Source organism: Chlamydotis macqueenii, chromosome 12 (assembly GCF_036417535.1).
Source record: "Chlamydotis macqueenii isolate bChlMac1 chromosome 12, bChlMac1.mat, whole genome shotgun sequence".
Classification (NCBI taxonomy): domain Eukaryota; kingdom Metazoa; phylum Chordata; class Aves; order Otidiformes; family Otididae; genus Chlamydotis; species Chlamydotis macqueenii.
This window is the reverse complement of record NC_141567.1, coordinates 3043735-3067399: the sequence shown is the minus strand read 5'-3', so window position 1 is coordinate 3067399 and position 23665 is coordinate 3043735. Positions and strand designations below refer to the sequence as shown.

The 23665-nt window shown below is 52.1% G+C and overlaps 2 protein-coding genes across 5 annotated transcripts in view; both read right to left on the bottom strand.

The window, feature by feature from the left end:
- The window catches only part of IGDCC3 (immunoglobulin superfamily DCC subclass member 3), a 90120-nt gene extending 77931 nt beyond the window's left edge, over positions 1-12189 (bottom strand). The window contains exons 1-2 of the mRNA XM_086757441.1: positions 12119-12189; positions 2572-2877 (exon numbers count right to left, since the gene is read on the bottom strand). Coding sequence (XP_086613567.1) covers positions 2572-2877; positions 12119-12185 — 373 coding nt within the window. The 5' untranslated portion in view covers positions 12186-12189. The remainder of the gene's footprint in view (positions 1-2571; positions 2878-12118) is intronic.
- A 4040-nt stretch (positions 12190-16229) lies between these two features.
- Positions 16230-23665, bottom strand: part of IGDCC4 (immunoglobulin superfamily DCC subclass member 4) — a 92407-nt gene continuing 84971 nt past the window's right edge. For all 4 annotated transcript variants that reach the window (XM_086756895.1, XM_086756897.1, XM_086756896.1 and 1 more), the window contains 2 exons: positions 22685-22849; positions 16230-21056 (listed from right to left, as the gene is read on the bottom strand). In XM_086756895.1, coding sequence (XP_086613021.1) covers positions 20532-21056; positions 22685-22849 — 690 coding nt within the window. In that variant the 3' untranslated portion in view covers positions 16230-20531. The remainder of the gene's footprint in view (positions 21057-22684; positions 22850-23665) is intronic.

Below are 23665 nucleotides of genomic sequence, written 5' to 3'. Positions count from 1 at the left end.
ATACTCAGTTTGACGGCGATTTCCAATTAGTGGTAACTGCTTGTTATTGAGTGATATAATCAATGGGCCTTACTCCACCGACCAGGCTGTGATTTATGGCGACGTGGAGGCAGCTCCATCAAACTACAGCGTGGGCGAAAAGGGCTGGAAATGCCACGAGACGAGGTGCTCAGAGTCAAGTAAGGCCAAGCTAAGGAAGGGTGGCGACGAGAAGGAGGGAGGTTGGGTCTTGAGTAGATCTAGCCAAGGGTATCTTCATCCACAGGCAGCAAAGGTGTGCATCGGCTTCAACACGCGCAAAGGAAACACAAAAGCTCCTCAACAAAACCCGCGAAGACACAGCCAGTGCCTCCAGAGAACACTCTGCCTACAAAACTGATTTTAATTAAGACAGCTCGGAGTCATGCGAAATTACGGAACTGTCATTAGGAGAAAGAGAAGATCTGTGTTCAATAAGCTGATCAGATTACAAAAACATGTTGCATTCCACAACTTTTTGGACCAATACACCAGGGCTTGAACAGACGCTGGAACAGCAACCGAAAAAATTCCAACGGGCGTACGCTAAGCAGAGGGTGGAAACGGCGAGGGCCTCTGCTCAACTCAGTCACGCGTAGGCTTCTTGCATACTTCCAGTTGCTCAAAAGAAGGTTACGCTCCAAAAATATTATCGATGTCTTCAGCACCTGACCTGCCAACCCACAAACCAGCCAAGGTTCGCTTCCCTTCGCCGAGCATCTTTGGTTAATAACGAGGACGTACAGAAATCCCCCTGAATTTCAGCTAAATAAATTCAATGAGTCAATTTTTAGGAAGAAGCGAGCGCTCCCTGGGGAAGCCGCACGCACCTCGAGCTCACTGGGGCCGCACGCGCAGCGGCTGAGCGCAGCATGCTCTTCCAGTTAAATTTTACTCAATGCCAAGTGTTGAAGTAAATTCGAAACATAAAAATATGATATCCAGCCCACATTTCCTGAATGTAAATATGTACATTCCTCCGAGCCAAGAAGATTATATTCCAAGCAATAACATGAAGCCAGGGTCTGTAACGGTGATACGAGACTAACAGCCTGCCTTTGAAGACAGCGAAAAGTGCAGCGGAGCTCTCGAGGGGCTCCGCTCTGTCAGATCTCTTTTATTCCTCGGTAGCACGGCCTTGATCAACTTTCAAGATTTTTGTTTGTGAAAGGTTTTTATTTCTCCTTCGCTTTTGTGTTCAGACGTCAGGCTCAGAGGGAAGGAGAGAGCAGCACTGGGACGAGGTTTTACCCACCAGCAGTATCTACTCTGTTCCGCAAAGCTCTGCTTAGCGCTCAGGGTTTTTTTTCCCCTTCCAGGCAGCCAGCACCCATCTCCTCAATGCAACAGTCCTGTCATCTCTAAAACAGGGATAACTACACTCTTCCTTTTTTTTGCCTTCCTTACTGGGACTTGGGGCAAGGAAAATCGCTATGACTTGTGTGTAGCCACCCTGAGACACGGGGGCTCGAAGGTACGACTGCGACTCATTCAAAGGAGATTTCATCTACGTTTAAGCTGAACGGTGTTTATTGATGATCTGCTATCCCAAAGGGAATTTCTCCGGCTCTCACCCCTCCCGTTTTCGGGTCCGAGAAGTTTGACATCGTGCTCGTGCACCAGCCAGCTCCCAGCTCATCAACGCCAGAGCCTTTCACCAAAAGCGCCGCAAGGCTCAGCGCCGCAAGGCCGACAAGTTGGAGATCCAGCTGCTAAGCTGGCACGGGCCCAAAGCCCTTGGCTCCGGGACAATGTCACTTCTTAAGGCTCCTGAAAAGCGAGGTTTGCAGATGGCCACTTCACGCGCTCGGGAATTGTTATACACAAGGGCTGGAGAGTTCCCTTGGTGGGCTGCCAGCCGGCCCCCCCAAAAAAATCACCGTGCGATTTACAAACGCGACCGATGTGGTAGTAAGTGGCCTGCACAGAAACAAGAGCGGCAGCCATCTCCCAGACAAGCTGGAGAATCCTCCAGTAAAACTTGTTTAACAAACCAGCACCTGGCCAGGTCTCGGGGCCGTACCAGACACCCATCCTCTGTCCCTCACACAAGAGGGACAGAAACCACCAAGACCATCTCAGGTCTGTCATCCGTCCCGGGACAAACACAAACCAGCAACCGGAGCCAGCACCGGGGAAAGCAGCAGCCTGCGTGGCCAGAGACCCAACAGAACCAGCGGCTCCGGCTGCGGAGACGCAGGGGGCTGGGCTGGAGTCACAGCCTGCCCTGTAATTCTTCCTCCCCCACCTTTAAATTTCATTCCCTCGTTGACATTTTCATCTCTCTCCTCCCCCGGGCTCCCCCCCAGACAATCTGCCTGACGTTGTTAGCCTTGCCCTCAAAGGCACTGCCATCCAGGGCAGTAAATAAGACCTCGCTTCCTCCACGCTGCCGGCCTTAAATAACAAAATGAAAGAAACCACGACCTTCAGAAGGTCTTTGCCTATGGTTCGGAAAGCGCCGCCTGCCAAGCGAAGCCCGGCAAAGGGGCTTCCAAACCCCAGCGCGCCTTGCGGGACGGCCCCACGAGGTGGGACGACGCCTGTACTTACTCGCTGCCTGAATCTTCGCCTTCCGGCTCACCACCAGCCCGTAGTGGTTCTGCGCCATGCAGTCGTACTCGCCTTCATCTGAGGACCCGTCACCCCGGACCCTCTGGAAGCGGGAGACGTAGAGCGACCCGTTGGCCAACATGAAGGCATTCTCGCTGTCCACGATCATTGCGCCGTTCTTCCGCCATGTGATAGTGATGGGCTGGATGCCCTCCACCTGGCAGTAGAGGATCAAGGGCTGCTCCTGCACAGCTATGTCGTCGCTAGGCTCCACAACGAACGCCAGCTCGGAGGAATGGCCAAAATCTAGAAATGAAGAGAGGAGGACAGAGTCAGCTCTGTGTCCACAAGAAGAAGCAAGAGCCAACTGTTACGGCAGCTTACAGGGGATGAGTAAGACATTTTTGGACAGACAGAGTGGGCTACGATAGGGCTACAGGCTGTGTTTGGAGACGCCGGGGAAGGGGACGGGCAGGCACACCCCTCCGGTGTCATCCCAAACCCCCGCTCCAATCTGTACCCCGCTACAGATTGCCTCTCCACCTCCCTTCACCAGGGTGCAGCCACAGGCAATAAAACCTTGCACAAGCACGGGGCATCAGCCGTTCCCGCTCCAGGAGCAGAAGTTTACACCAGTTCAAGAAACCCGCTCCTCTCCCCCACATCACGGGGGTGAAGAGGGGGATCGGCAGCTCCCGATTCAGAGCATTGTGCCCTTCTGCTGCTCTGGTCTAACAGCACACGGACTACGGATGGTGCTATTCCATCCTCAGTGAAGCACCGAAATACAAACGCACAACGTTCCGGCTCAGCGACACAAAAGGTTTCTCGCAAAGCAATTACGCTAAACGATGGCCACGAGAGATAAGTTATTGCAGAATTTGTACCAACAATAGGCAAACCTTCCCTTCCCATCGTACGGATACATCCTAATTTACTTCTTTTGCCAGCAGAACGTTTAAAACACCGTGTCTTTGGTCCAGCACACCTTTTTAGGGTATAATTTGCCATACAGTCATGATTGGACGCTACAGAAGACGACAGAAATAGAGCTATTGTTTAAAGGTTAGCCCAAAATACGCTGATGTGAAATACAAAAAGTGACCAAGAAACTGGAGTCTCATAAATATCTGAAGGATGTAAACACAGGGATGGAGGCATTTTTTTTTTAAGGAAGAGCAACGGAGAAGAAATTCCAGCAGAGTAAGAAAACTACAATTTCACCCAAATATGGGGATTTCTAACAGCTCTCCTGTGCAACAGCCCCTTGACGGGTGGAGGTTTCCAGCTGCTCAAATCTGCGATGCAGTTTCTCCCCTCTCCGACGGGCTCAGGGGCACCGACGCCACAGAACTGGCACGCTCAGGGGCGATCTCTCTTGGCAAACGCCAGCCGCAGCACAGCCCTCGTGACGCCCGGCCCTACCACAGACCCCACCGCGGACAGGATCCCACCGCAGCAGGCTCAGAAAGAGAGCGGAGGGCAGATTGTTAACAAAATGTAAAAATAAACAAGATGCGAAGAGGCGGTTCTCCTAAAGAAAAAGAAGGGGAAAAAAAAGTCTCTTTTCTGCTCTGCAAACCCAGTGAGATGATTTTTTTTTTTTTTTTCCTTTCTTTCTGTAAATCCCCATTGCTTTCTACGGCAACTTAAATTGGATTACGGGGGATAAACACTGAGTGCAACCTGAGCCGAGGCAGATGGACGGAGCAGACAAAGGCGGCAGGGGTAGCGCGCGGCAGGTCAAAGGTACCGCTGTCAAGGTATGAGAGTGTGCAGGGAACGGACAACCCCTACGTAGTGACAGACACCTGAAGCACACGCTTTATTAACCCATTAAGTCTTAAAATGTCAGGCTAGCTCCAGCCATTTCGGTGATCTATCGCTTACAGCGACTTCTTTTTTTATGAGATAGCCTTGGGGTCCTCTCAGCAAGTTAGACCACAGCCAGCACAAACCCATCAATTACTTTTTTTAGGTGAAAATTAAGGCATTAGGTGAATGCTCTGCATTCTTCTGCAAAGTGGCCAGAGTCTCCAGAGCACCTACCATGCTGGGGCCCCGTTCCCCGCGCGGGCGCTCCCGGGAGTTCGGCAGGATACGGACCCTCGCGTCCTGACGCTGAACCGAGGGTGACTTGCGACTCCAGAAAGACTGGAGATTTCAGGATTTAGCCTAACAGGCAATGAGAAAAAATCCCTAATGAAATAAACACCCCACCTTCCCCCAGCTCCCCTGTACTCTTAGATAAAACAGCTTGTTATTATTATATGTACAATAAAAGGATGAATCAACATAATTACGTGCCCTTCCCACAATAGCTGTCATTATAACAACCATCATTAAGGCCTGTGATTGGAGATAATCATGTTTACCTCCATAAACATTCCGTCTGCATCCCAGCTCCGGGCTGCGCGAGCAGCAGAAGCGATGACGCTCAGAATTAGGCCCGGTGCCCTCAGACACAGGCCAGGGTGTCCAATTGCCTGGTCCTGGGGTCTCCTTGGGCCACAGCCGACAGCGGGACTGTGCCTCAAGGTGTGACGCTGTGCCATGGACAGCGCGCAACGGGTTTGTACCTCACAGCGCCCAAAAATAAGGAAAAAAAAAGGAAATTCCTCCTCAACGGATGCTTTTCTCATGGGATGCTTTTCTGACCTTGAAGAAATCCCGCTTTTGTGGGGCTTCAGGGCCTGGTGACCAACTAATCTCGGGCCAAGTGGCTGGCTCTGTCTTTCACCCAGATATGGGTTTTCCACGCAAACTCAGCCAAAAGCCTCTCTTCTCCCAAGATATTTAGAGATGCTGAAAGATGCAGAGGGGCACCTGCTGCTCTTCAGAAGTCCTACACCTCTCCCTGGCACCGTGGGCACGTTAGACACCGTAAAATTGCCCATCTCCATTGTTAAGTTGACAGATCCTAAATTGCCGGGACCAGGCTTCGAACAGGGACGTTGGGATTTGGCCTTTCAAGACTGACACTGTGGGGCTCCAGGTCTTGAAGGTGGACTCCGAACGCAGAGCCCTGCCTTCCCGGGATGCTCAGGAGGAAAGACAGAGCGACAGGGACACTCACCCAGGAATCTCCATGGTGGGACGTGAAAGCTCCTGGCACAGCAAGGGGTGTTTTAGTCCAGCTCGGACGGGCAAGAGGGAGAGAGAGGACAAAAGAAGGAGGGAACGGGGGAAGCGAAGCCAACTCCATCAGGAGAAGTAACTGATTGTGGTGAGCAGCAAGGCACAGAAACGATGCTGTGAAGTTGGGAGCAAACGACACTCTGAAGGCTCATGGAAACAGTAAAAGCGCAATTAATTGAGAGAGACAGAGAGGAAATCGCCGAGGCCGTGAGCGTTCCCTCGAGTACCCTGAAAGCCCCATCCCTCTCCAGCAGCTGGCTGCGTACCCAAACCCGGCTCATCCCGCGTGACGCCCTGGGTACCTCCCGAAAGGGAGGGCGAGGCAGCGTGGCGCGCAGCCGCTCCGCTCGAGGCAGAAACGGTAAAACTCGGCTCAGGGCAGCTCGAGTCTGTAGTTGGAGGCCGGGGTGTTAGGCGGGCGCTTAGCTCAGCGCCGGCAGCCTGCACCCGAGAACGCGCCAGGGAAAACCACTTCGCCTTCTGCACAAGTGCGCAGGGAGGGAGGAAGCGTTATTAGCTCTGACATAAAGGCCACACGGAAATTATCGGAGTCCTCATTCTACAAGCCCCCTTTGGAGAAACATTTCCCATCTCTCTCAGCAATGCAATATGTGACTGTATGTGCAAATATTTAACAAAAACCACTTCCCCCATCGATCCAGCGGACAGGCGTACTCAGAGAAACCAATTAGCACTTCTGCTTTTGAACCAAGAGATTTATTTAGCGCCGAGAGAAAGAACTTCGAATTAGTGGGAAGCTTAAAAGACACTTTGAAGTACATTTAAAAAAAAAATAAGTTTAATTATTTTTTACTTGACACTGTGATTCATGTTCAAAGCTTCAAAAGAACTTGCTCATCCCCTAGTGCTGTCCTTTTCCATTTGAGAAGCACGATTTTGGCTTTCCCTCCTGTGCCTCTGAAAAAACACAACAGCTAATCTCACCGCTTTAACTGGCAGTGACATCCAGCGCGAAGGACCGCAGTCACAGTAGGGCTCACCCTCCCGAACCCACAGCCAGCAGAGCCATCCCTGCCCCGGGAGCAGGCGGTCCCAACAGCTGACACCCGTATCGTTACTCCGGTTCGAGACGGGGACATCAATCACAGAGGGACGAGGTGACCTGCCGAGGAGCCGGTCTGAGACGGCGGCAAGGCGCGATATCGCAGGAGCGGTCAGGTCCACCCTGCTCTTCCTGGCGCGGCATCGCTCCTCTCTCATTACGCCTACGGCAGGACTTCCCCTGCAAACCGCCTCCCGTGAGCAGAAATTTGCCCTCTCCTCATTTACCATGCTTGTTCCCAGCATTAATCAGCACCGATCCACCAGCAAGGACGGCCACTCCAGTCCTGCTTCACCAAAGCCAAGAGAAGATGCTCCAGGAGTCCCTCCAGCGCAGGAGCAGAGGTTTTTATAGCGGGATGCAGGTTAATATCAGGATCAAAAACCTGGGTGCAGGTTGGGACAACCCTACAAAAAACCGCTCCTGTTTTTTCAGCGGTGTTCATTGGGTTTTTTCGAACCCTTCTGCAAATGGGAGCATATGGAAGGAACAGATATCCGGACCTGAAAGACTTTCTCCTGCAGATTACAACAGCTTTCAGGCTGATGAAATCGGCAGCCTAAAAATCCAGCTGGTGCCCCCTTAAATCCCCTTGAGGTTGACCCAGACCCTAAGGAGAAAAGCAGGGCAGTAAAGTGCAAATTGGCTCTTTAGGGCATCCAGAAAAATTTACATTTAGAGAAGGGGAGAGTAGGCTGTAACAGGCCCAACATCTTGCTGGCAGTAAAGTTTACTAGCTCCGAATTTTTCATTCCCTTTCCTTTCGGACGGGAGGTTACAGAAAGTGATTTTTCCATCAGGGCACGTAAACCACATCCACTTGTTACGCGGTCGCAGGAGGTTTCCGTCGAGGATAACGTGACTTCTCAGCTACCTGATTGCGGAGCCCAGAAACACCCAGCATCACTGCCCTTGGCGGGAAGAGAGATTTCGGCCGGGGGAAGGCAAACACAGCCCCAGAGAGCCAGAGAAGTGGCCCCAAATAATTTTCAGATGTTACGAGACCAGACTGGGCAAATCTCAGGAGGCCGCTTGTTAAACACAGCGGGGAAGCTGGAAGCGTTCGCAGCACAAAGACCCTTTCCAGACGAGCCCCGCGTCCTCCTGGGCTTCCCCCCATCTCTGAAGGGTGAAACCTGTTGGTAAAGCTGCAAACGGCAAAAACCTTTTCCGCGGTAATCGCCCAGTGCAGCTCCACAGCGAGGCATCCAGGGAGCACGGCAGCACGCGGAGAGTAGGATGTGTCGTTATTTGTGTTCCCCACGCGTTTCACGTGGATCGCGGAGACCATCAGCGACAGAAACACGGAGCAGGAAACAACCACGCATGAGAGGGTGCAAAGCTAGCGGCCAAGATGGGAAACGCCGTGCCCAGAGCCGGGGTCCCTGTGTGCTTCAACCCTGAGGCTGCTCCAGCGCAGAACGGGGGTTTCAGCCCCCCGACCCCGCAAGAAAGAGGCAGGGAGCTGGCTGTCCCAGCAGCATGTACACCGCGCGGTACGTAACGACACGTGTGGGTCAGAGACACGTGAAGATGTCAGGCTGCCCAGAGCCACGGACACCCTGGCACCGCGGTGCCGAAACCACCGGCCAGCGCAGCCCCGTCGCCCAGCCCTGGAAATTCAGCCGGAGCGCTGGCAGGTAGGACCAGGCGGCGTGCGAGGAGAGGGAAGGCAAGGTCCTTCTGGAGGAAGAGAAGTTTCCACGCGCGTTAAAACCTTTGAAACTCTTAATTGCAGCCAGGGGATTCAAAGGAAAGGCAGCACTCTCTCCTCCCTGCCATCCCCTCTGCCTTATCACCTCCCACCCTGAAATCCAGGATGGAGGAAAGCATCACCCAGGGAGCCAAGCCCCGCACCCTGCTCGCTCCAAAACCAAAGCCGTTTCAGCGGAACACGAGCACGCCTCTCCCTTTTCACCCGCTCTCCGATTTCAGCACCAAAGATCCCTTCGCAAAAACATCTCCACAACTCAGCAGAATTGCCCGCGTCCTCCTGATCACCGTGAGCTCCATCAACGCAATCCCATCAGCAAGAATGAAAAAAAGAAAAAAAAAAAAAAAAAAAGGCACCAAATCCTTGACTCTGCTCTGAAACTCTGGTTTTAAATTACCAGCGCGGGAGCGGGTCTGGGTTGTTAAGTGAGCGGCTCCTCTCGAGCGGAGGGCGCGATACCGCAGCGACATCTGATATAACAGCAAGGCCAGCTCAGTGCGCTGCCTGCTTTTCTCAGCGCGCTGGCCGATTTGCCTCTCTCTTCTCTTAAAGCGCAATTATTGACGTGTTCGCCCCCTTAACCATCGGTTTTATGTGCCCGCCAATGACTCCTGGACATGTGTAAACAATTATTTTTATTTTCTTGCAAAACCAAAATGTTGGATATTCTTTTGGATAAACAGACTCGGGTCGATTTTCATGAGCCCTGCTACATAATTTATTAGTTTCTAAACTCTGTAAAACTAAAAGCTCCAGTAAAGTTCAAATAAGTTTGTGATTTCAAAGTAATTTTGAATGGACTATTCCTGTTCCTGCCCGGCGTTGTTCGGTTGATTTAAACAGGAATTCTCTGCAGAGGGGGGCTCCTGTATTGTTTTGTTAGCTCAAATAAAAGCACAATATCCGGGATCAGAAGCCCAGGAGCGCAAAGCATGGAACACGGGGGGGGGAGAGGGCGCGCGGAGAAAAGCATCTCCCGTCCCAGATCTGTTGCAGGCTGCAAAACGGAGCGCGTGGTCTGCTCCAACGCTCGCTGCTTTGAGGGGGAAAGCCGGGCGCCGGCAGCGGCTTCGCACGAGCTCCGCCGCGTGCCGCTCCCCGTGCCGCAGCCCCGCAGCGGGGTCCCATCCCGCTCTCGCCGGAGCCAGCGCTGGATCCCAACCCTGGACCCCAACGCTGCGGCGAGGCGAGCGAGCCAGGTCCGGCCGTCCCAGCGCGGCGGAGAAAGGTGTTTCAAGGCAGTGGAAGCGTCCCAAGGGTTTGCGAGGCAAGGGGCCAGCGTGGCGTGGGGTCGCAGCTTAGCACTTCGCCCACTGCGAGATGGGACTCTCCAGAAACAAGGAAACCAGAGGAAGAAAAGTTCAGGCAGACAGAAAAGCTGCGCACCCAGCACCGGTGCCAAACACAGTGCGCGAGTACACGGTCGTGCAAGGACCAGCCCATTTCGCGGGCGCCCGCCGCATCCACCACGCGGGAAAAGCACGTCCCAGGATTCTCCTGTTGAACTCCCCGAGAGAGACAAAGCCCAAACGCGGGCTTGGATTTCATACAGCGTCGCCGAGCGTTACTGGGGAAATGATACCTGATACTCTCTATGTATATTAAGAAAAAAGACAGGGTATTACACCAATTTAGTGGAAAGCAATCCTTTTTGTGCATCTAAAAAAAAACAAAGCCGCACAGAGTAGGAATTAGTGAAAGCTTATAGCTTCAATAATTTAAAAGTTAAGCCTACTTAAATATAAATGACGACGTTTAATTCCAAGGCTGTTACTGAGCAGAGCCGGAGAGCCTCTCCTATCCTACGCCTGCCTTTGAATGCCGGGCTCAGCAATAACAGACAAAAGCTGTCCACCACCCAGAACAAAGAGCTCCAGGAAATTAAAAAAAAAAAAAAAAAAAGAGAAAGAAAATCTCTCACTGCTGAGCCCACTCCAGCACGCTGACCAGCAGCTCTCACCGCTGGTTCACAGTCGCCAGGCCAGCGTTTTGGGGAGTTTGAAAAGTGCAGGGGTGGGAGCAGAGCATCCCGTCCCGCGCGGCATCGCTCCCGACACAGCATCCGTCCCCGCGGCGAGGCTCTCTGCTCCGGCGCTGATTGACGCCGACGCGGGAGGGTTTATTAAATTCAGCCAAGCGCAGAAACACGTTACCTCGCTGTGAGCCGCATCTAGAGCCTATTAACCCACGAAGGGGTCGGGAGGGGGGAACCCCTCAGAACTGAAAAACTTCTAAAGCGCAGCCAAGCACTCCTAAGCGGGGCCAGCGAAACACAGCCCAAAGTCAGGAGCCACTGACCCGCCCAGGCGCAGGATAAAAAACCACACAGGGCAATTTGGACAGCAGCAGGCGATAAACCAGCCACAAACGCAACTCACTACAGTTTGGCTTTCAAAAATTCACCGATTTTCCTTTCCTTGCTAAAGAAATAAGTGCTTTTTCAACCATCCTCCCTGCAGCCAGGAATCCCACCAGGCTAACGAGACCTGCCTCGTTATATCCACTTCAGGGATAACTTCTACTTCCCGTGAGTTACGCCGGCTTCTCCTCCTCGCCGCGGCTGCTACGAACCACGTGGCGAGGTTTATTCTGGGAATAGCCCACAGCCTGCTCTCCTGGACACCCCGGCAGCTAATCTCCGATTCATCGCTCTTCTCCCTCTGACCACGCCGGGCTGCTTGCACCTTTTTTAAACAGTTCCTACTTTTTGTTATCTTTAAGGCTGCTGAGCGAAGAAGGGGCAGGAGGCACAGGGGCATCTCGCTGCAGAGCAGCAGCATCTGTCTCAGGTTAGACCCACGCTTAAGCAGCATCGCCAGAAGAAGGAAAATATTGCTATTTATCACAGGGCACGTGCAGGGAAAAATTCCTTCGATGTTTTCGTAGTTTGGTCCCGACCTGCCGGGTGGCGCGACGGGTTGTGGCCGTGTGAACCGAGCCGGGCGTTACAGGAGAGCGCAAGACTCGCAGGTTTAAAGTCGCTCGCCATCATCCCCGCAACTTGCCGCCCAACATCTCTTGCCCACACCGAGCGCCTTCGCTGATGAACGCGACCCTCGCTCGCGTCGCCGGTGAGGATTTCGGGTCCGCTCTCCAGGCGTGGACGCCCACCCTCCAGCACAGCCACCCCGCGTCCCTCCCCGTGGCCACGGGGACCCTTCAAACCCCACGGTCCCGCACCCAGAGCCCCCCGCACGGGTGGGGTTTCCAACCCAAACCGCGGCTGCGGAGTTACCGGCAGACGGAGGCGTTGGGGGGGCTGATGTGGAAGCCTGCAGCCGAAAGCGCTGACCCCAGCGAGCCCCCCTAGTTCCCGCAGAGGGGTGCCCGCACGGCGGGTGACACGGACACCCGCGCCCCGCACCTCCACGCCGCACAGGCGGACACGCAGAGCCGCGCTCGGTCCCTCCAGCCCACCCGGAGCTGTTCGGCCCCGTTCAGCCTGCGTGAGGGCTCGATACCGCGGGGACCGGGCTGAGCGTGAGCGGGACCGCGACCGGCTGTGGGACGGGGGGGGGAGCGCGGGCCCCGGCCACCGCGGGTGTGACGAGGGGACGCGGAGCGTGGCAGGGATCGGGGGCGCGGGCGGCGGGTCCGCGTCCCCCCCACCCCGACCCCGGCCCGGCTCTTACCTCCGCAACAGCCGAGCAGCAGCAGCCCCAGCAGGCAGGCGGGCAGCGCGGAGCCCGGCGGAGCCATGGCATCCCGGGCGGGCGGGCTGGCCTCCCTGCGCCCCACGGGGAGGGAGCAGCCGGCGCGGGAGGGTGGGCGGGAAGGAGGGAGGCGACGCGCGAACCGCCCCCCGGTTGGGCTGGGGAGGGGGGAAAAAAAGGGAGGGGGGGGGGGGGAAGGCAAAAAAGCGGATTTCAGCGCTGCTCCCCTCCGCGCGAGCACGCCGCCGCGCCGGGCGGGCGGGGGGGCGGCGCTGAGGGAGCGGGGCCGGCGGCGGGCGGGGGCGGGCGGGCAGCGCCTTGCGCCATCTTGCGAGGCGCCGCGCCGGGTCCGGCCGGGCTGGGGAGTCACCGTGCGGGGCTGCGGGGACTCACCGGGTCTCCCCTCACCAGAACCCCCTCACAGGGCTCCCCTCCCTGATGCCCGCTCACGGCCTCTCTCCGGCACAGCTCCATGGGTGCTGTGTGCCCCCCAGAGCAGGGGAGCCCCCGGAGGGTCCAGCCTGGGCTGCCCTGTCCCAGCTGGCACCGCCACGCCCGGGCGATGGCGGCCAGCGCCAGGCCTTCCCAAGCCTGGGATAACCACACTGGGAGAAGTTTCCTTGCTCTCTGCCCAAGGGCATCTCTCCTGCCTGTCACTGCTCAAAGCAACCCGGTCGCAGCAGCAGTGTCTGGGTCTGCCGCAGCGGGCGAGGGCAGGGTTCTGTGCCCCAGGCCAGGGAGCCGCCTCCTACCTGCCATTAGGGATGGGACCCAAAAATCTGGCACTTAAAGAAGGAAAAAAGGTTGAGAGGGCACAACTTCCAACTGGTTCCGCCAAGTGTTTCACTTTCAGGCTTTGTTTTGAAGAATAAAACCACCCACCAAGGCGTCTGGCAATGGCGGGAGGTGACTGGTGTCCCCAGGAAGCAGGGTGGTGGGATCGCAGAGCGATGGCCACGAGGGAATCCAGGGTCCAGGAAGTTCCCGGGGACAGGAACAAAGAGCGTGGCTTGTCTGAATTCGCTTTATTTTAAATGCCATCATAAGGAGGCTTACGCTGGTAGGTCACACGGCTGTTGGACCAACCAGCTCACCCTGGATGTGGACCCTAACCCATTTCTTTTTTTCAGAATAAGACCAGACCTTGATGGACCGGGTTACTAAACACTGCAACCATGCCCACAAACCTGGCGAAAAACCCTTGTAGAAGCGAGCAATGCGTGCCTCCCTGGATGGTGCACCCTGAGCGCGTTGGAGTCGGCTCACGAGGAAAGAAGACGTCACTACATCTGCTCCACATTAAAGCTTCCCTCATTTAGCGGAGGGCTGAGCTGTGCGAGGTTGCTTTCAGCCGTGGAAGAATTTGCTCTGGCTCCGTCAGCCTCTCGGTAACATCTGAATTTCTGCGCTGTCCCCGACCTTTTGGCACCAGCCCTGCTCCTGTTCCCCAGCCGCCTCCTCGGCTCCTGCCGCGGGGCCCCGCCAGCGTTTCTGAAATGCTCGCAGCCGTCGTGGGCTCCTGGCAGCTCCCAGGACACCACCGGCACCAAGGACGGCTTGTCAAATTAATAACTTCAAGAGAAATGAAGCGCAGTTTGTTCATTTTCCCCAGAAACCACAGATTTTGGGTTCTTTTGCTCCTGTCTGCAGGTGATGGCCAGTGTGGCATGGCCAGGGAGGTAGCTGTGTGTTCAGGGCACCACCAAGCTCAGCCCAGTGTCTTGCAAATGACACCGGTGACATCACTGGTGTCACATTCAAAAATCACAAGTGTGAGCAGTCCTGCGAAACAACAGGGCTTGTGAAAAGCTATGAGATTTTTAAAGAAAAAAGCAGGTTGTGAGCTCTCCTTACAGCAGGAATCCAGAGCACTCATGTTTTTCTGTGCTCCTCTGTAACCATGAGGGCTTTAAAAAGTTGCTTTGCACTGGAGGCAGGAATTGGCTTATCACACTGCGAGCAGAAATTGGAGCCTTTTGAAAAACAGCGGGGTTACGGGAGTTACGGAGCCCAGCCTGAACCGAGGCTCCAAACCCCAGAGAGGGGCACAGGGACTGTCCATCCGTCTGTCCCTCCTCTCCACAAGGTTATCCTCCACAAGAGCCGTCCTCAGAGGGTGTCCCTCACCCTTGCACAGCCAATTTCCATCAGCTCCAAGACTGCTCCTGATTTACACCAATTAACTGCAAACTGAGGTCCCTAAGACACCATTAGTAGTTTCAGCGGATGAAGTGGGAGATTAACTTGTCTGAGTTCACTCCATTTATTATTCTATGTGTAATTGTGGTTTCCCTGTCTGCTAACAGCCTGGGAGCTTTTCACTTACGTACGTACACGTGGGGCTTTGGCATCTGTTTCGTGGGCAGTGAGCAACAGGGAGGGGAGGCAAAATAGTGGCACCCACCTCGAGGCACTGAGCTGGGAGCCGTCCCAGCGGTGGTGGGACAGCCCCGAGCTGTGCTCCTGGAAGCTGCTTTCCCCAGTAGAAACCCTGTCCCATCCGCTTTTGGCTGTGTAAGGACACAGTTGTGGTGGTGGCAGGGGCCAGCACTTGGCACCGCACCGAGGGGACGTCTCCTGGCACTCAAGTGCCTGGCTGAGGAGGAGCCACACGTTCTCCATTATTTGAAAACAGCCGTGTCACCGAGCTGGCAGTTTTGCCATCAGTGGAAATGGGCGCGAGGAGCCAGCGCAAACGATGAAACCCACGCAATTGTACCTGCTACACAAATCACAGAGGTGTGACTGTGCTGGTGTAGCTGCTGTGTCGTTTCCTGGAGGGTTGAGCTGGGCAACTTCCTGAGTTACCTGAGACCACACAAGACCCAAGCCCGCTGTTGCCAGCTGCATCAGCATACCAGAGTGATAAAGACTGGGAAGAGAAAGAAACGCAAACAAACACCTCGCTCTTATCTGCGCTTCTCCACAGTCCCGGCTCCCCTCTAACGGCCGTGTCCTGCTCTGTTCACCCACGTGCTGCCCTGTTTCCAGCCACCCCACCGTGTCCCCTCTCACCTGCCTCCCACCAGCATCTCACACCGTGAACTGAAAGCTGGAAGTGGGACTTGCAGTTGCCCATCACCTCCCCAAGGTCCTTCCTTGCTCATTTGTGGGCTCACCTGTCATTGGGAGAGACTCGGCAGAGTCACGCAGTCTGACACGGTTCCCTTTAACCACTATCGGAGAACACTACGCTAAGCGCAGATTTATTACCTCTGTAATGCAGATAAAATGAGATTTTATGGCTCCGTAGTCCTGGCAGCATGAAGTAATAATGGAAACGCTCTACTCTGGTAGGGAAAGCACCCTAGGAAGAAAGGGAGATGCATGGTTAATAGAGTGTCCTCAGCACTGCCAGATCCCCTCGCCAATCTCGCTGGACGCCAGCCAGCGTTCAGCCCAGCATGCCATCGAGAGAAGTCTCACCGTTCGTTTGCTAGATGCTTCTGCTCATTTTTGACATTAAAGAATTCCCCAGAAAGATAAAGCATGAAACTGAACAATTTATTTTCCTTCTCTTATAGGAATAAGTTCAAAACTGTGAAATGAGTGAGCATCAAGAAACACCTAACAAACCTGGGATTTCAACGCCTGAAATCCCTGACAAATTCCTAAGGAACCAGGCACCCACCACCATCCCACATTCCCAGCCGCTACAGTTATGAGCTCAGACACTGAACTGGCATGAGCACAAATCCCAGGTGTTGCTCCTGCTTCCCACCAGCGAGGCAGAACCCTGCCGTGCTGCGCTCCACCATGCACCCCGGGTCTGCGGGCTTCCTCACGTCCCTCCAGAAGTGGGGGGAAAAGCAGAAGGCTGGATTGGAGCTGCTAGGAAACACACGCACAAGCCCCTGAACACACGGCAGCCTGCAGGGACACGTTACAGGTCCATCTCCAGCAAACCTGCGTGGACAGAGAGCTCTCAAACACCCTCCCCGCATTTGAGGGGCAGGGTACGGCCCAGCACCCAACAGCAAATTTCCCAGGGTCCAGCCACTCCCAGCACAGCTGCAGGATCAGCCTTCCACCACAGCACCTTCTCTCAGAGTAAGAGCTGTAACAGACTGAATCGTGAGACAAATTCCACTCTTTTTTAAAAAATATTTTATTAATAACCCATTAGTTAAGGAATATAAGGACAATGTCTTCTTACACTTTAACACTAAAGAGTATTTGTGGAGTAAGAACAGTCTCTGAAGAAATAAAGTTCTAATTAAGTACAGCATGGAACCAAACACAGACACAATCTTCAAACAAGATCAAGTTCTGGTTACGCATCCTTACGCACTGTGAAGAAAATCAAATGAAATTTAATTTTCAAATACAAGGAAGGGAACACAATAACAGAACTAGATGGTAGATTTCTGCTGGACTAAACACCTCTTTCCTAACAAAAGTATTGATTAGAAAAGACACAACGATCCCTTCAAAACATCTATTTCTAATGAGATCAAAAGCATACAGTGCTCTATTAGAACGGTTGTTTCCTTACCCAGCATATTTCATGGGCTGATCTCAGGATTGTTAGCTAGTACTGTAAAAAAATGCTCAAAACCTAGGTTATAAGTTCTCTCCTTTGAACTATTTAAACCAGCACTTTGCTGTCAGCTAAGTAAGAAATCAACACAAAGTTGAAAGATATTTTTATCTGAGTCATGTGTTTACGTAACAAGGAATTAAAAGAAACAAAAGGATGAGAATTGTGGCTCTCACAGAAGCAAGGGGAATATACAGTTGTGTAGCCAAACAGTAACATTAGTACTAGAAAATGATGCCAGAGAGACAAACCTGACACTTCAGCAATGTAAAACAATATACACCAGCAAAAAGCTGAACAGCAATAATCTTTAGTGTTACTGAAAGGAGGAAAAGGGAGAGTAGGAGCCCGATGCGTAGGAACATATATTAAGTATGACGGGTAATTAAAGGGATCAACAGTTTGTGTGTCTGTGAGAAATCTGCAAGAAAGCTACTTATTTCATGATAAAAAAAAAAAAATAGATGCACTGGTTGTTTCAGCTTTACACATAAACTGTGTATTATCTGTCGTCTTCCATTCATTTCTAGCTGAGACTAGAAAGGTCCCACGTGTGTTCAGGACAAGAGGGACCCGGGGCACGGCCGAGTTAGGCAAGGACACCCAGCGCTTCGCAGGGACACCCAGCGCTCCGCAGGGACACGCGTTTGTACAGAGAACAGCTTCGCTGCTGCCCATCAGCTGTGATCTCTTGGCTCCGAGAGATGTCAACTTCTCTAGCTGAGGTCTGGCGTACCAGTCCACGCCACCGCAGGACCTGGACATCCAAACGCTGCCTGTTTCACACTCCGGTACAATTCGGTGGGTTGTAACGAGATCAGAGTAAGACTCAGCGTGGAGACAAAGCGCGATGCATAAGCAGAATTGCTTCCACTCTGCCGCATCTCCCCCAAAGCTCTCGGAGCACGTAACTAACGTGGTAATTTTGTGACTGGCCCAAGGCGACCCAGGGAATGGTGCCTGCCCTCCAGCAGCCGAGGCGCTCAGCAGAAGTAGTGCTCTGCCATATTGTCACACTTGCAGGCAGGTGACTTGGGTTTGAAGGTGAAAGGAAGTCACCAGGGGTTCCTCTGGAGTGAGCTCTGTGGAGAAGGGTCCTCCTCCCTTTTCGCACGTCAAATGGAACAGTGTGGTGTGTACAGTCTGTTCAGTCACTGGGGAAGGGCAAGGACTCTTCCATGAAACTAACTGGGAAGGGAGGTCCAGCTGCAGGATCTCCCCCCACCTCCACAGCTAGCGCCCCGTGCTCCCCAGCTGGAGGGTTTATACCCCTGCAATCACCCGCTCCCACACAACTGTGAATCGCCCTTATTGCCTGCAATAACGCTTCACCGCCTTATCTGTAACCCTGCCAAGTCATTAGTTTCAAAGTCTTGTGGCAGTAAGTTCTGGAGGTTAATCACGCACTTCCTCTGCCCAGTTACGATTTCTGCCTTTTTTAGCTCCTTGCTTTGGTAGCGCACACACTAACTCCTGCCTGGCCTGCTCACTGGCACTGATTTCCAGTCTTTGTGCCACAGCCTTTCAGAGTAACAGCGCTTCCAGAGCACGGACCAGCATTTCTGAGACTCCTCAAAATACCAAGCAGCAGCTGGAGCAACAGATTAAGTGCAAGGAGTGGAAATACAGCCATTTACCAGAACGGTGTGTCGCGCTGGGAGGAGACGCTGTAGGATGGGGAGAGGTGGAAACTCCAGTATTCTTCCCAACAGGGTACGTGGAGGCTTGGAGCTCCTCTGCTGAAGAGCTGGATCTAACAGGGTTTGATGGAGGACTGCAAGGGCACGGGCTGGTCCAGCTCGGCTCCAAACACAGGGCACACGGTGACACGGCTCTTCACCACGGAAGCGGGGATAGGATGCTGGTGGAGCAAGGTTCTCTGTGCTGCAAGCGGTGGTATCTCAGTCCAGACTTCACCACAAAAAAAAAAAAACAAACAACCCCAAAGTCTAAAGCCTTTTACAGGATCTCAGATCAGCACACAGCTGATCCTCCCAAAATCTGGGGGGATTTTGGTCAGAAAAGAGGGAGATGGGCATCTTTTTCCTCATTTTTTAATAAACAAATGGCCAGATGTCTGAATCCTCTAGGAAGGCAGAACATTTACCAAATGCCCAATAAACAGAATTACCAATCCTTATTGCCCTCAAGGAGCCGGTCCAATCTGTAGCGTTCACAATCAAACTCTGCAAGCCTGGAACAGGGCAGAGACAGGCAAAAAAAGGCAGAAAAAATTTCACCCAACGCCAGAGGGCCAGGCTGAGAGACATGTCAGCAGTAAGCAACCAGTGTCAGTGACCAGAGTCACCGGATGATTTTCAAATGTTATCTTCAATGAACTCAGACTGACTGGTATGAGAGCAAAGATTTGATCTTAATTTTTAAGCTCTGGTGGTGCCCTGCTCTTAAAAAAAAACCCAACCAACCAACAAGCACTTTGGCCAGGAGGCTCAGAAGTGACTGGAAATATTCACCTGCTCACCCAAAGCCTCCAACGAGTCCACTGCTTACAGAAGGCCGAGTGATGCTCTCTGGAAACCAGAATCATCTCAGATGTCTCCACTTGGGCACAAAAAAAAAAAGAAACAGATGTCCCCAAGATCACAATTTACTTTTGCAGTTGTTGGTTCTTCTTTCTCTTCGCTAGTATAAGCTTCTTAAGGAAAGATGGATTGACATCCTGCCAGCTGACACGGTCTCCTTTGGCCACCTCCTGCAAACACAGTCCTACAGAGAAACGCAACCCAACTCTCCAGCTGGTGGAAAGGGGTTCTAGAGCAAAACTTCGAAACAAAGCAAGAGAGACATCAGATCCGCAGCACTCTGCATTAGAAAAGAGTCAACAACCAGTGCAAACATATTCTTTAGAAAAGGCAGTATAAGAATAAGTTAAAACCTATAATGGACTATAACAAAAGAGTAGATCTACTGCTTTTTTTCTCCAACAGACATGAGGTAGTTGTGTTGTTAGGGAGGAAAAAATAAAGAGAGAAGTAGTAAAAATGCTACTCTATACCACACACTACTCCACTTTATAAAATTAAATAATATAAAGATGTTCCAAGGAAATAAAAATACATGTTGTACATTAAAAGGACAGATGTGTACCTAAAATATTAGGTACAAGAACCTACATAAAACAAAGTCCAGGTTGGTAAAATGACCCAGACACTGAAGAAGGTTCTATATTGTACAAGTTGTTAGAGGCACTCGTAGAGTGTGTAATAAAAGGCCACTACATCAGCCTGCTAGCCATAGTTACTGCGGCGGCGTACAAAGAGAGCCTTATAATCCTTTTAACCACGGGAGGGCAGAAAAGGCTGGTGGTTACAGCTCACTGCGTTTGTTTGTCTTGGCTTCCGCTCCCTTGTGGGACTCCTCTGACAAAATTCATCCCAACGCTGCAAGGCAGTCGATAGTGCCAAGATGCTCCCTAGTGAAGAGGCAGTTGAGAAGAATCACTTGGTGTATGCTGCCTCTTCCCAGCATTAAAAGACGTCTTGCCAGTCACCTCGAGGACTACAGCAAAGTGACAGCCGCAGTCTAACACAGAAGGCTCTGTTCTAGCCGTGGTTTCACGTCAGACTTTGGCAGATGGCTCAGTCCTGATCCCACGAAAACCAAGTTACTCATCGGCTTCAGCGGGAAGAAGATGGGCCCTTACCAATCTACCTACTCATGTCTTGAAGCCAATATGTACAGCTGACCAGTCCAAATCCTGCTCTGGTGAGATGCTGCACCTTCTCAGCTCCCGCTGGGCTCAGTGAATCGAGGGCAGGCAGTACCTCACAGGGACAGGCCCTTACTAGTGCTTCTAGCGCTCCCATGATCAAAATCAGATTAGTTCACTCTTCACTGACTGTGGACACATGCCACGTTCTCAGATGCTGAGGATGAACTGGTTAAACCAGAGTTACTGCAGAGGGGGGCCTCCTCCGGGGCCACGGAAATCAACTGGCACTTGACTGGCTGCGCATCCCCCCTGCCTTCCTGGATGGAGTCCGAATCTCCGCTCTCCACCGAATCCAGACTTTCTCCATGCGTGTGGAAGCCATTGGTGAGCCCACGGGTGCAAACGGCTTCTGTTTTGCCAGTCTTTCCGTCGGTAGGTAACAGCTCGTCCTGGGCCTCAGCCTCAGAATTGCAGTCCACCAACACCTGGCTAGCGTCCTGCTGGGTGCTGGGAGAGCTGGGAAGAGCCAGCTCTCCGGAAGGGAGCTCTTCAGGCTCCTGGGCCTCGGTTTCTGTCTCTTCACTCTCCAGGGTGTGCAGCTGGGAGTCGTAGTCTCTATCAGAGGCTGAAAAATCAGAGTGGACAATGACCTCTGCTTCCACTTGGTGGAGGCTGGCTGGTGGGTGGCTTTTCTTTGCTTCATTCTGTTATCAAAAAGGGGAAAAATTATAAAAAAAAAAAAAAAGAAAAAAGAAAAAAAGACAAAAAAAAGTAGGTAAAGTAAATGAAATTGAGATCATTGAGGCTGTGACCCAACCAAGCACTGAAATGTATTTCTTTTTAATCCCACAGAGTGCAATGGGATGCACACGTCCCTCTATCAAGCATTACCTTGATATGTTTCTCAGAGCTGAAGTCTTAAGAAGCATCTCAAATCACCGCAGGATCATTATTCCTATTTTATGTTTGGGGAAGCAAGTCCCAAGGGAGTAAGGGAGTGAAGTGATTTGGCCACAGTTTCTTGGCAGGCTGGAGCGATTACTCCTCCAAGCCTCTGTCAAAGACCACAACTTTCAACACTCACCGCTCTGTTTCCATATTAAGGGCCAGATTTCTAGAGGGGGAGTGGACAGCACTCTAGGAAACTGAGACAGCTGATGATATAGACCCATAACTAGATACAAGGGCTCCCTTCACTTTCCTGGTTTAATCTTGGCTCCGTATCACAAAATATTTTCTTTGTTAGAGCCCTGCTCACAGCTTGCAAAAATCAGTTAAATCAGGCACTTCAATTCAGAAAGGATCCAAGCGGTTCTCAAGCAGAGTTCAGGCTGCAGGTCTCCACAAATCTAAGGTATCCAGCAGGTCATTCTGCTAGATTATAATTCGATAATTTACCAGGCAAATTACTCTGGAAGCTCACAAAGAGCTCTCCAGGCAATCAGCGCTCAGATTCTGGGCTGAGTGTGATTTAGTGGCAAGAAGATAATTCCAAGTACAGCAGTGATAGCCCACGTGTAATTGCACTTTCTGTTGAAGCCCACTTTGTGCATCATTTACATATTTTAACACTTTTCTCCTTTTGTTGACAAACTCTGATGGGTAAGCTGTGCCGTAAATGGTGCCCTGTAATTGGGTTGTAAAACATTGTCTTTATCCACAATGTTAATTACATCCTGCGTGTAATTGATTTTCACACCACTATCTAGGAAGCAAACACAGGTAGGTTACTTAGAAGCATCTGTTGGGGTGGAGGGTGGGGGGTGAACTTTTTCAAAACAATAGCCAAAGAAATCTGGTACAGATTCAATCTGAGCAGGTGTCAGCTTGTTTTGCTTGAGACTGCAGCACAGACATCACGATCCTTGCACAAACTCTCCCAAACACGGGACTGCGTATTTATTCCAATGAAGCAACATCCAAAATAGGATTTCCTCCCAGTTTGTGCACCCACAGAAAGAGGAGAAGTGCAGTGGAGATTGCTCTACCCTATGTGGAGAAGGAGCTTAAATCAACCCTTGATCTTTGACTCCTTTTACAGACAAAAATGCAATCCCTCCTTCAGGCAAGCACGCTGTAGATTGTAATGACTGCTCAGCATTGCAGCTCCTAACTCCTTCAGCAGGGTTCTTGCTGCACGGCCGCAGCAAAGACTTAAAGCAGACTGCTGGTGCCTGGCTCCACGTCCTCAGGAACCAGGACTGCCACAAGCTAGCTCAGAAAAGAAAACATTTTCTCCTCTGCCGCAAAAAAGGAGAAAAGGAGATGTGGAACATAAATGGAAAACACCACATCAGAACACACAAGTCAATAAACCACCGAAGACACCCACCATCACGGCATCGTAAACCACAGCTTGTAACAAAAGCTTCTGTCCCGCGCTGGAAGGGAGCTTCAGGGATCCGTTCACGGCAGAGAGAGGCTCTTTTGTGACAGCGTCCCCGTACCTGGCTATGCTGTTTGTCCAGGGCTGGTTAGCTGATTTATTCCACGAAGACTGCAGAAGAAAAGTGGGAGGAGAAAAGAGCCAGTTATCACAGATACAGATTCTCCATAAATCTGAACTGAAAAGCAGCTTGAAAAAGGAAATTTCAAGTTGGGGAAAAATACCACGGTGTTAGACAACGCAAGTTAAATGCAGAGATCACTTCTGATGGCATCAAAATAAAAATGCTCACTGGGACGGACTCACACCGCCGCCCCATTACAAGAGGCTTTACTGCTCTGTTACACGGTCTGGTGCAGAGCAAGTGGATGAAAGCTGCCAGATGGTTCACAACCAAGGTGGGCTTCCCACTGATTCTCAAGATTTTAGGCCAACAGCTACATGACGCCACAAGACATCACTTAAAGGTCCACTGAAATAAACTCCCTGCAAAGCTGCAAACAACCCAGAGCAGCATGAGCCTGCTGAAAAATAATACAAAGCTGGAAGGGAACAGGAACGGTGGAAGTCTAAGGCAGAAGGATTATGGCATTTGCTTTGGCACAAGCCATGCTCTGCGGCGTGGAGACGGACTCTCACCTGTGTGCACTGGCACGTGTGCGCTGGTAAGAGTTGAGGAAAACGCTGAAGTGCTCGCTCTGAGTCAGACAGATTTCCTGCTCTAAGCTAGGGCTTGGGTAAACACTCTGCCATTCCCCATCAACACAGAGGCACAAAATTGGGGGCCTCATTTTTTAAAATTTTTTTTTTGCAACAGACCACCAAGCAATTCTTAGCTCAGCTTTAAATCCCCTGGGCAACCAGTGTTACCTTGTTTGTAGATCTAATTAAATTATATGGGCTGAACGCAATTTGTTCTGGGTTCTC